The sequence below is a fragment of the Monodelphis domestica genome, chromosome 8, assembly GCF_027887165.1.
Source record: "Monodelphis domestica isolate mMonDom1 chromosome 8, mMonDom1.pri, whole genome shotgun sequence".
Taxonomy (NCBI): Eukaryota; Metazoa; Chordata; class Mammalia; order Didelphimorphia; family Didelphidae; genus Monodelphis; species Monodelphis domestica.
In genome coordinates, this window is record NC_077234.1 from 85,581,155 (window position 1) to 85,594,356 (window position 13,202).

The 13,202-nt window shown below is 36.7% G+C and overlaps 1 protein-coding gene across 1 annotated transcript; it reads right to left on the reverse strand.

The window, feature by feature from the left end:
* Window positions 1-349: 349 nt before the first annotated feature.
* On the reverse strand, window positions 350-5,730 carry FAM237A (family with sequence similarity 237 member A). Its single transcript, XM_016425121.2, has 2 exons — window positions 5,330-5,730; window positions 350-844 (listed from the first exon to the last, which is right to left on the reverse strand). The coding sequence occupies exons 1-2, from the start codon at window positions 5,691-5,693 to the stop codon at window positions 705-707; spliced, it is 504 nt and encodes a 167-aa protein (XP_016280607.2). The 5' UTR covers window positions 5,694-5,730; the 3' UTR covers window positions 350-704.
* Between the last annotated feature and the right edge of the window lie 7,472 nt (window positions 5,731-13,202).

Here is a 13,202-nt window from a genome sequence, read left to right on the forward strand (position 1 = left end):
ATTGATACTATCAGTTTTAAGGCAGAAGAATAGTAAGGTCTGGACAACTGAGATTAAGTGACTTGCCCAGGATCACATAGAAAGGAAGTGTCTGAGGTCACATCTGAATCCAGGACCACCAATCTCCAGGCATGGTGCTTTAGCCATTGAGCTACCTAAATGCCCCAAAGTTATATAGTCTTGAAAAGGGACTAGCCCTAGAGTCAAAAGTTTGATGTGTCTGACTCTTCATGATCACATTTAGAATTTTCTTGGCAAAGATACTGGAGTGGTTTGCCACTTCCTTCTTCAGATATTTTATAAACAAGGAAAGTAAGGCAATCAGTATTAAGTGACTTGCCCAGGGTTACACAACTAGTAAATATATGAAGTTGGATTTGAACTCATGAAGATGAATCTTCCTGATTCCAAGACCAGTGCTTTATCTACTGTACCACCTAACTACCCTAGATCAAAAGACCTAGGTTCAAATGATTATCATTGAGCCTTGGCTTCCTCACCAGGCAAATGAGAAAGCTGGACTATATCTCTAAGATTTCTTCTAATTCTAGATTCTATAGCCCTAGTAGCTTGTGAAGTAAATAAAGAAACTTCTAAAGCACTCGTTTCCAATGTAGGGAAAGAATCAGATACAATATGAAACTACGTACAAGAAAAAGGTATATATTTTTTTAATTACACTAGGTTTAAATCTAATATTAGATTTATTTTCTCTTTATTCCCAGGTCACTGGTAACTCTTCCAACCAATCTAGACCCACTCTTATGCATATGGATGCTTATCAGATCTTCAATCAATCCTTTCTTCTTTAGGAGAGGGGCTCTTAAGAACTGAGAATATGAACCTGAAAGCAAAAAAGGGAAATAAACAATAGGTCACAAAGTCATTCTGAAGGCTAATTCTAGGGTAAGTTGTCATGCAATAGAAAATTTGCCATACATATATCTATAATGACTATGAATATGTAATGCAATGTAGACATGTACACATGTCTTTGTATATTTATGCAATCATATCTATTGTATTCAGTGTTACAATTTATCTCAAGTGTAGTAAATCAGAATAAACTTATTTCCAAACCACTGAAACTCGTATCTTCACATTTCTGGTGCACAATTACTATAATGTTTAGTTTTTCCAGTTAATAACTTTATTATAACCTTTTTTGTTGTTGGAATCACTTTCCAATATAAGCTCTCATTCTCTCACCCCCACTGAAGGTATCTAAATAATACCTTTGGCCTATTTGTTTCTTAGTTCATTTGCTGCTGATTTCTAGAAAAACAGTAAAAGTGACTAGTGATTGAAAGTATTTTCTTTTTTAAAAAAAAGAAAAAAACAAATTCTCTGCCTTTCTAGAATGTAAGAATGGCAAAATTCTGTGGTGCAAATTCATTGAAATATAGTATGTGAGAAATTGTGTAAAATACATTATCATGGGCACATATCACCCAAAGAGGAGGTGATTTGCTCATGAATTAAGAAAAGAAGGATATCTGAGTTCCTGGGGACAACTGATGCCCAGAAGAATGGGAGCACATGGACCTAGGGAAGAAATTTTGAAGTAAATGAGGGTAAAAAAGGAGACAACAAATACTCAGCTCAAGTCATACATTAGTAGCTCAGAGTACTGAAGAAAAAAAAGAAAAGAAAAGAGAAGAGAAGAGACAAATAAAAACAAGAAGATCTCTTGTGTTACAATTCTCTAAGGAGAGTTTGCAAAGAAATGAAGACAAAAAAATCTCATAGACTCTAAAGCTATGGTAGCTTTATTGACTCACACCAAGGAAACCATATATCCATCAAAGTATCAGTGAATTGTAGATTTGGTCAGATGATTACACATCCAATTTGCTATCTTGAAAGTAACCCAGAAATACATGTTGTTAAAATGGCCTAGTTATTCTTGATATCAGCTTTAAAGTTTAGGCATGGATCTCAAAATATAATAGCTTCTCATTATGAGTCCTTCACCTATGAATGTATTTAAATATTTCCTAAATTATTTTATTTTCTTCCTTTATCACCATTGAGAAGGAAAATGATAGGAAAAAGTTAGATATTCAGCTATTGTTGATAGTTGACTGACTCAGAGGGAACAACTCTTATTCCATGATTCTGTGATCTCTTTCCTCTAAATTAACTATTTTGCACTTGTCTACATTAAAATATCACTTCTGTGTCTCTGATGATTTTTTTTCATTGTCATGGAATGTTAGAGCTGTAATACATCTTAGGATTCATCTAATCTCAAATCATTTCCAGATGAGGGAACTAAGATCTTTAAAAGTTACATACTTTGCTGGAGATCATATTAGTTAATTTTTATGACTATAACAATAAATGAGCTTAAATTTAGGCAGATTGATTAAAATTTAGTTTTATAAAATAAATCAAAGACTGGTGGTTTCTCTTCCAAAAAAGATTTTATACACATACCAAGGGGAATATTATGTAAAATAGTGAATTTATAAAATGTAATCATTGCATAAAATTAAGAACATATCTATTTTATTAAGCAAAGCACACCTTATTTTAGAGATATTTATCTCAATATTCCCTTTATTACAAATGATTCCATGTTCCTTTAGAGAAGGATCAAGTATCTCCTCCAATCTCATCCCAATCCTAATATTTTTTGTTCCCAAGAGTAATACTAGTTGCCTACTTTAAGAATATAGAGTAACACCTCCAAAATCCAAATGACCCATCTAAAAGATTTCATTAGAATTTTAAAATGAAACATCTCTTTTTTCATTTAAATATTTCAATTCATTTCAGTATCTTTTTTTACCCAGAGACTCTTAAATAGCCTGAACTGATACATTAATTGCTTTCTGAGTTCAGGTTAAAAACAATTTATATGAACCCAGTGGAATTGCTCCTTGGCTATAGGAGAGGGGTGGGAGAGAATATGAATCATGGAGCCATGTAAAGTATTCTAAATTAATTAATTAATAAACTTAATTAAAAATAATTTACATAAAATGTTAAAACCAATGAATAAAATTTTCATGCTCATATTCCAAATATGACAAGTCCCTTTACCTAAAGCTTATGGTCACCCCCTATATCAAGTGGTAATTTAGCACTGAGGGTAGAATAGTTTCAGAAGCTTCAGCAAATCCTGCAATTTTTATTTAAAGAGAAGATGGATGCTCTGTAGAACAGTAGCCAAGAAGTCATTGATAGCCCGAGTAATTCTGTTTGACTTCCTGGAATGAAAGGAGAAACTGAAAAATAAATGGTGAAGGAGAAAGATGGATATCAATGATGACCTACCTTGAAGTTTAGGTGATGTCAGATAACTATTAGCATGTACTGCTAACCACCAAGAAAATCACATTTCAGTTCATGAGATCATAGATTTGAAAGGAACATTATTGGTCATGAAGTCTAATGCCTTCATTTTTTTAAACCCTTACCTCCTCTTTTAGAACTGATACTAAGTATTGGTTCCAAGACAGAAGAGGGATAAGGACTAAACAATTGGACAAGGCAATTGCCCTCACACAGCTAGGAAGTAACTAAGGTTGGATATGAACTCAGGCACTCCATACACTAAGCCACTTTGCTGCCTCCAACTCCTTCATTTTACAGATAAGGAAGCTGAGGTACATTAAATGACTTGCCCAGAGTCACACAACTAATAATATGAAGTAGGATTCAAATTCAGGTTTATCTGACTCTTAAGTCCAGCACTCTATCACACCAACTAGATACTGCTAACCCCTCCATCTAGGTGTTAAGACAATACAAAACTAGGTTTATTTCCTAAGGTGATCAAAGAAAAAGGAAAATAATCTCTGTTGTAAAATATTTATAGCAGCTTTTGTTGTGATGGCAAAGAACTAGAAATTGAAAAGCCCATCAATTGAGAAATGGCTAAACAAGCCATGGCATATTATTGTGATGGAATACCACTGCACCATAAGAAATGATGAACTGGTTAATTTAGGAAAAACAAGAAAAGACTTACATGAAGTTTTGAAGAGTGAAACAAGCAGAACCAAGAGAATGTTATATGCAGCAACAGAAATATTGCTTGAAGAATGACGTATGCATGCCCACCTCCAAAGAAAAACTTATGAATGGAGAAATAAGACATAGTTTTATATATGCAGATATTTCTTTGTCAAATGATGCCTTCTCTAATAGGAGGAGGGGAAGGAGAGATGGAATTAACTGGGGGAGAGAAGGGGAGGGAGGGAGGGTAGGTGGAAGATAGGAAGGAAGGAAGGAAGGAAGGAAGGAAGGAAGGAAGGAAGGAAGGAAGGAAGGAAGGAAGGAAGGGGAGGGTAGGGGAGGGGAGGGGAGGGGAGGGGAGGGGAGGGGAAGACAGAATCCCACATCTGTCATTTACCTATGTGACCTTAGGTAAATAACTTAACCACTCTGCTTCTCATTCCATTCAATGTAAAATAAGAGGGTAGAATAGATCCCATCTGATCAGCTCTAACTCTAATATCTTGTGATCCTAAGAGACTGATCCCAAAGATACAACATGGCAGAGGATGACTTTTTGACATCATATAATGAAAGAATGACCTCAGAGATTTATCTATTTTCATAAAATTCTGCATTCATAAAAATGCCTAATTGTAATTTGATAAAATCTCCTAATTTTCAGTTGGTTACCACTCATTAAAGATTCATTACTCAGCTGGTTGGGACTCATATTTGCATGGTAAACATGCAAAATAATGGAGTTAGGTAAAATATCAGTTGGCCTTTTTTTTTTCTCCCAAGTGGCATGTTTGGAGCCCCTGAAGCATTGGTTATATTAATAACAAGTATTATTTTAGCACTTTAAGAGTCTAAAAATCACTTTACATATTATTTCTTTTGATCTTTTGATCTGAGAGGTAGGTACTATTCTTATTCCTATTTTACAGATAAAAAACTGAGACTGAGATTGAGAGAGATTAAGTGATTTGCCCAAGGGCACACAGTAAATGTTTGGGTCAGGATTTGGATTCAGTTCTTCATGACTCCATCTATTACCTATCCATGCTCTGTTCACTGTGCCTCCAAGCTGCCTAGTGGCATTGGGTTGAAAATCTTTTGTTTGTTTTAACAGGTGAAAAGGAACTTTCTAAAACTTTTTAATGGGGACTCAGGATTGTTAATATTCTTTGGTGAATCATAGCTTCCTACAACTATTTACTAGCTGATGCTTGTGATACCAGATGCTATTCATCTACTTCCCATTTTTGACATGATGGAGGCAATAGGCTGAAAACTACATACACACACACACACACACACACATACACACACACACACACATCCTCTTTGAGATAACAGGAACAAAAGGCAAAAGGCTTACTTCCTGTGTGCTGTGCATGCATTGTGGAGAGTTTCTCTTCATCTCTAGCCAGCTGTCTCCTTCCTAGGCCATGGTTCCTGGAAAGCACACAGTCTACATAGATATCCCAGAAGAGTTGGGCCAGGTCCCAAAAAAGGGCCCCATGTTGCAAGTTCTCAGATGACTTTAGGTAAATCATAAAGTCCCAAAATCCTGTCACAGTGTCAGAAATGCGTGGCTTTCTCATCTCCAAAAGGAGCACTGAAGAGGATTCCCAGCATTGTGGATCTGCTTGGTTCAGAGCCAGGAGGTCAATTTGGCTATGACAGAATAAAGGTGCCACATAGCACAGTCCCATAATGAGTAGGGTACAGGTGAATTTCATGGTGTAATGAGTCCTTCCTTGGTTTTCCAGATCTACCATGACACTGAAATAATACAGAAAGGAAGATTATAAAAATCCCTGCCTTTGGGGAAAAAGCAACCCTAGTAGTATGCCTAAAATGAGGAAATTCATGTCCTGTCACCAAATTGTTTTATTTCCAGGATAAGTGGTATGAAAACAAGATGCAGGAGCCAGTAAATGAAGCTCAAGTTGCCCCGTGGTAGTAATAGCTCCATTTACTGACTCCTACATCTTGTTTTCATACCACTTATCCTGGAAATAAAACAATTTGGTGACCAACATGAGAGGGATGCTTTCCTCCCATGCTCTTCTTTCCTCCCATACCCTTCTCCTGCCACCTTCTATCTCCCCATACCTCTCCTTTTTCTCAGGGTTGATGGATCAGGCATTGTCAACTATATGGAGGAGGCTCAAGCTACAATTGGAAAACAAGATGCCTCCTCTCCCAGTGTGACTATATCAAATGGTGAACCATCTAGGAGGTACCATCTAGGTAGATTGTCCTCTGCATTGTCACCCCCACCATCCACACACCAACTGAATTTTCCCCCAGTGAATTTCCAGTAATATCTCTGCTAATCAATATTTCTCAAATAATATGCTTTGTATAATGATTCATCATGTTATAAAGGTGATTCTGAGTTCTTCAGTGCCAGAGATATTTGTAAGCAGAATAGTCAAGAAATGTTTTCCAATCATCATATATAATTGTGGTATTACAAATTAGGGAAGAGATCAAGAATATAGGTACATATTTTAGAATTACTTCCATGAAGGTCATAATTAAGACCACAGAATTGGTTGTGAGAATCAAAGAAGAGTGTAGACTTAGCAAATAGTCCCAAGGACAGGATCTTTGAGGACATTTGAACTCTGGGGAATGGAAAAAGAAAAGGTAGGCATGATAGAAGCCACCAAGCACCAGACACATAGGAAGAGACCTAGGAGATATTTAATGGAAGAGAGGAGGGGGGTAGTCAATCATGCCAAATTTAACAGATGTCAAGAGGATATGGACTAAAGAGAGGCCATTGAGTTTGGCAGTGAAGTAATTTTTATCTTCTCCTTTCCATGTATTTGTTTTTGGCCATTCTGTTGCTCACTTAAGAATTGGAAACAACAGTAATACAAATTAAAGGAAACTTTCTGATCAATTTTACTACCTGGTAATAATCCTATCCCTATGACAGCAATCCTCTTCTGCCTACATTATATTATTTCCCCTACCTTGACACTGTTCCTTCTTCCATACACATATGCCTGAAGACAGTGGAGTCCATCTCTCCTATGAATTATCTTGGACATGAATGAGACACTATAGTACTATATGTCAATATGCCAAAGATATGAGGGGGAGGGATTTATGTGAAAATTAAGGTATTTGTTTCTAAAAGGTTCTTAAAAATCAGTTCAAAGATAGCATTTTGAAAGCAGAAAGAGACAAGAAAATACTTCAATCACATAAAAGCTGAACTATTGAAAATTTAATAAACATGCAGAAAATGTTTTGCATCTCTGATACAACTTCAAAAAGTTATGGTCTTCTTTTCTTTGCACCAAATGATTGCTTTCACTTTTACTTTGATTGTCAAGGGATAATATTTAATTCCATCTTTTAACAATTAATCATTTTTATGTCTGATGGAAAAAAGGAAGCCATATAATATTTTGAAATATTTTTCCCTTCAGACAGTAATATCTACAAAATAAGAAAAGTATTGAATGTTTTTTCTTCCTAAAAAGTTTGCCTAAAAACTTTGTGAACATAAAAAAGAAGAAATAGATATGTCCTGAGAATGTTTCAGTTCTAATAGAAAGCAAAAATAAAGAACGATCCTGACTTCCTGTACTACATTGCTTTCAGTTCCATTTTAGATTTCCAAATTATTTTATATCACTAAGATTAAAAGCAGTAAAAGAATTAAAGTTGTGGCAATACCAGTTGGACCAAAAGCCAAGACTGTTAAAAAAAAATCACTGCTAAATCCGAACATTTGATCACCATGCTATCTAATCATTAGCCATAAGGTGGAGTCTTCCGCATGAGAGCGGGAAATCATAAAATATAATTGAACAAGCATTTCCGTATGTTTACTTAGAACTGATACGTGCATGATTAGTATTCTTTGCACCGTCTTTTAAATTTCTGATTTGTTAAGACATTCTCCTGGCTTTTCCAGAGGTTTTATCTTATGCTGCTTAACAAATCTGCCTGCCTCCTCTCCTCCCTTTCATTCTCTCAATCCATTGCTGTTCGGTTTCTTTTTTTCTGTTTCTGAATTAAATTCTTGGTGCATAATTAAAAGTTTAGAGCCCGCTGAAGGGTAAGATGCTCTTATTTCTCTTGGGAAGCTTGAAAAGTGTTCTGTTCTAAAATAAATCGAAAAGAGGACATATGCCTCTGTCCAAAGTTCTGAAGTAGAATTCGCTTTCTATGTGCTCTCTCAAAACCTTTCCCTGGGGTCCCTTAGTTTCTGTTTTCTTTCGCCTGGGATAATCCCTCCGCCCTTCTATAGCAACAGAAATCCGTTTTCTGAACTGCTAGCAATTCCTTAGTCCTAGCACATTTTGTGTAGCTAGCAGTACAGCTGCTAACACACACGTTGCTCTGCATTTCTCATCTCACAAAATGAAGAATTGTAATATTTCCCCTCTCCAGACCCTAAAGACAATCCAGTCTAAGTAGAGTTAAGGCTGCCCTACTCAGCAGGTGTCGCACATGACAAGGAAAGCATGCCTCACCCACTTACCTCTTTTGCTCTCTAGGAGCTCCCTCCTGTGTGACAATCGGAAATCTCTCCGATGCTCCCAGCTGAGGTGACACTTTTGGTCTTTCTTTTCACGTTTACTGACGAGTCTTCCGAAGTGAGAGTGAGAGATGCTTCTTAAATTTGTTACGTCAAAGCTCTTGGGAGAAGTCCTCCCTCCCCTCTCGCTCTCCTCCCCCCCCCCCCCCCGCCCCCCATTGAATCACAGAATCTCTGAGTTGGAAGGAACTCTACAGCCCATCTTGTCCTACTCCTTCAGAATAAGGAAGTTTGTTCTTTGGGTAACTTTTCCTTCCTAATTTTATATTTCTTCCCAATTCCCCCTCCTTATCTAAATTTATTTCCTTTTTGCCTTTGGCGTATTTCAACAACAAATTCTTTGTCTTCAACCCTCCATTCACTGTCAGGTAAGAGGAAAATTCTTCTGTTGTCTAGTCCTTACTCCTTTCTCCATGTTTGCATATTCTTTGATTCATGCACCCAAGTTATGAAAAATAGCAAGTCTCACAATTCTTACTCCTTTTTACTCTGGTGCAGTCCCCATATTACTGTCCCCTTTCATTCCCTTCTTAAAACCTTCAGAACAGAACTCATCCATATTCTGGAACTCTGTTTTCCTTATATAACTTCCTCAGTATCCTTTAAAAAAATTAACATTCTGAAGGGATATTTGTCTTTTCTCCCCAAATGAAAATGATAACACTATACTATCATACAACCCTTCACAATTCCTAAAATAAATCTATCCTTCTAGATGTCTTTATTCTTTTTTATTTGTATCTCAAAGTTACCGTTCAGTTCTGGCTATTTCATGAGAAATAACTGTAAGTCCTCTATTCCATTAAAGGTCTTTTTTCCCCCTTAAAGTTATAATGAGCTTCAGAGGTTAAGTTATTGTATACTGTAAGCCTATTGCTTTTGCCATTTCCAATACTGTATTCCAAGATGTCCTCTGGCACCTAGTAGAAGCTTCCAGGTCTTGTATGATACTAACTATAATTCCTTGGGGTTCAAGCTATTTCTTTCTGGATCTTTGCAGCATTTTTTCTTTGACTTGGGAGTTTTTAATTGATGTGCTATAACTTAAATTCTTTCTTTTGGAACACTTTCAGGACGTTATCAGTATATTTATTCTGTTTTTAGGTTACCTTCTGCTAAATGAATCTGAATTCTATTTCTTTTTTTTTTATTTTATAGTATTTTATTTGATCATTTCCATACATTATTCATTAAAGACAAAGATCATTTTCTTTTCCTCCCCTCCACCCCCCCATAGCCGACACGTGATTCCACTGGGTATCACATGTGTTCTTGCTTCAAACCCATTGCCATGTTGTTAATATTTGCATTAGAGTGTTCGTTTAGAGTCTCTCCTCTGTCATGTCCCCTCAACCGCTGTAGTCAGGCAGTTGCTTTTCCTCGGTGTTTCTACTCCCACAGTTTGTCCTTTGCTTATGGATAGTGTTTTTTCTCCTAGATCCCTGCAGATTGTTCAGGGACATTACACTGCCACTAATGGAGAAGTCCATTACGTTTGATTATACCACAGTGTGTTTGTCTCTGTGTACAATGTTCTCCCGGTTCTGCTCCTTTCGCTCTGCATCATTTCCTGGAGGTCGTTCCAGTCTCCATGGAATTCCCCCACTTTATTATTCCTTTTTGCACAATAATATTCCATCACCAACATATACCACAATTTGTTCAGCCATTCCCCAATTGATGGGCATCCCCTCGTTTTCCAGTTTTTGGCTACCACAAAGAGCGCAGCTATGAATATTTTTGTACAAGTCTTTTTGTCCATTATCTCTTTGGGGTACAGACCCAGCAGTGTTATGGCTGGATCAAAGGGTAGACATTCTTTTATCGCCCTTTGTGCATAGTTCCAAATTGCCCTCCAGAATGGTTGGATCAGTTCACAACTCCACCAGCAATGAATTAATGTCCCTACTTTGCCACATCCCCTCCAGCATTCATTACTTTCCATAACTTTCATGTTAGCCAATCTGCTAGGTGTGAGGTGATACCTCAGAGTTGTTTTGATTTGCATCTCTCTGATTATAAGAGATTTAGAACACATCAGGTCTATTTTTGCTTTGGCTTTATCAGATATCATGATTGCCACTCCTGCCTTCTTTCTGTCAGTTGAGGTCCAGAAGGTCTTACTCCATCCTTTAATTCTGACCTTGTGGGTGTCTACCCGCCTCATGTGTGTTTCTTGGAGACAACACATGGTAGGGTTTTGGATTCTAATCCATTCTTCTATTCGTCTACGTTTTATGGGTGAGTTCATCCCATTCACATTCAAAGTTATGACTGTCACTTGTGGACTCCCTGGCATTTTGATATCCTTCCCTAATTCTAACCTTTCTTCTTCAGCTCTACCTTTTAGTCCAGTGATTTACTTTAAATCAGTCCCCCTTGTACTTCCCTTTCTACCCCCTCCCTTCTTATTCCCTCCCTTATTTTCCCCTGTAGTCTTTTTAAAATTCCCCCCCACCCTCTCCCTCCCTTGTACTGCTTCCCTCCCCACCAGTCTGTTTTTTACCCTTCTACTCCCCTATAGGGCGCAAATCTATTCTCTTCCCCAATGGATTGGATTGTTCTTCCCTCTTTGGGTCAGTTTCAAAGTATGTAAGAGTTGAGTATTTCCTATCTCCAACCTCTTTACCCTTCCAGTGTATCGATGTTCTCCCCCCTCCCGCCATGAGCTTCTTTGTGACATATAGATTTACCCCCATTTGTTTCTTTTCCCATTTCTTTTAGTCATAACCTCTTTTCTTTTTTAGCTTTAGTCATATATATATATATATATATGTATATATATATAAACATGTATATGTATTTATGCATGCATATATCTATATACCTATTTATTTCTTGTTCTTTCATCCTATACAGTTTGTCACTGTTCCCTCTGAGTGTAGTTCTTCTAGCTGCTTAGGTGATAGCAACAGTTTTTAAGAGTTGCCAATGACCTCTTTTCTTATAGGGATACATATCATTTTAACTTACTGAGTCTCTTAAAAAAATTTTGTTGTTGTTGTTGTTTTTCCCCTCTTTTTTAAATTACCTTTTGATGATTCTCTTGAGTTCTGTGGTTGGACTTCAAATTTTCTGTTCAGGTCTGGTCTTTTATTTATGAATGCTTGGAACTCTTCTGTTGTGTTAAATGACCATACTTTCCCCTGTAAGAATATAGTCAGTTTTGATGGGTATTTATTTTATTCTTGGCTGTAGGCCTAGTTCCCTTGCTTTCCAGAATATCATATTCCATGCCTTTCGGTCCTTCAGTGTGGATGCAGACAGATCCTGTGTTATCCTCACCTTGTTTCCATGGTATCTGAATGGCTTCTTCTTGGCAGCTTGTAATACCTGTTCTTTCATCTGATTGTTTTTGAATTTGGCTATAACATTTCTTGGTGTTGTCAGTTGGGGATTAAATACAGGGGGTGATCTGTGGATTCTTTCAATCTCCACTTTCCCCTCTTGTTTTAGGATCTCGGGACAGTTTTCCTGGATAATTTCCTCTAGTATTATGTCCAGGCTTTTTCTTTTGTCGTGGTCTTCTGGTAGTCCAATTATTCTTAAATTGTCTCTTCTTGAGCGATTTTCTAAATCTTCTGTTTTGTGAATGAGATGCTTCACATTTTCCTCAATTTTTTCATTCTTTTTGTTTTGTTTTATAGTGTCCTGCTGCCTTGTGAGGTCACTTGATTCTAGTTGTTTTACTCTGGTTCTTAAAGATTGGATTTCATCTCTGGCTTTTTGGTCGTCTTTTTCCTTCTGGTCTGATTTTCTTTGAAGATCGTCTTTCATCCTCTTTATCTCATTTTTCAACTCCTTTGCCTCATCTTTCATCTCCTTTGCCTCATTTTCCAGCTGGATGATTTTGGCTTTCAGGACACTATTTTCTTGTTTTAGTTCAAGTGCCTCTGTTTCCAGATGACTTACCTTAATTTTTAAGTTCTTTTCCCAATTGTCTTCAGCCTCTCTTAGTTGTGTTTTGAGTTCTTCCACAGCCTGTACCCAATTCGCTGGGATTTCTGGTTTATCGTTTGCTGATCTCCCCCCCCTCTGTTCCATTTGCTGAGTAGTAGCTGTCTATTGTAGTTTCTTTCTTCTGTTTCTGTTGTTTGTTCAAATTCACCCCTTCTTTCCTCCCCGTATTTGTCTGTGCTCTTGTTCCTCTCATTTTTTTTGTTTTTTGGGGACTTCTATCAGTCTCCCCTCTTGGAGCTTTAACAGAGGATCTCTTGGTGTAATCTTTCTGAATTCTATTTCTTAAAATATAGTATCTAGCATTTAGCTTTTTAAAAAATTAACCATTGTTTTCAGAAGTCAAATGATTCTTAAATTATCTTTCCTCAATTTGTTTTGTAGGTTAATTGTTTTATATATCATAATCTTGCATTTTATTCTTTTTTCATCTTTTCATTTTGTTCTAACATTTCTTGCTGTCTCTTGGAGTCATTTATTTCTGGTTATTCTATTAGAGTTTTCAAGGATTCTGTCTTGAGGGAAACATTTAGTACTTTCTCTTCTATGCTATTTATTTTCTCAATTCTTTCCTTAAGAAAGTTTTTCTTTCTTCTTTATCTGTTGCTTTGCTTCTTCTTTATATTCATGTCATTCTTGTGGAAAAGCCATATCTCTTTGAATCTCTGCTTGCAGTTGCTTTAGAGTTAAATTTTCAATAATTGTTGATATTAGTCATTTTTCC

What these genes read in the sequence shown, in the direction of transcription:
- FAM237A (XM_016425121.2), bottom strand. Translation starts at nt 5,693, where the DNA reads ATGAAATTCACCTGTACCCTACTCATTATGGGACTGTGCTATGTGGCA. An exon ending in GCATGCACAGCACACAGGAA is followed by an intron (nt 845 to 5,329) that starts GTAAGCCTTTTG and finishes TTTTGCTTTCAG; the next exon opens with GTTCATATTCTCAGTTCTTA.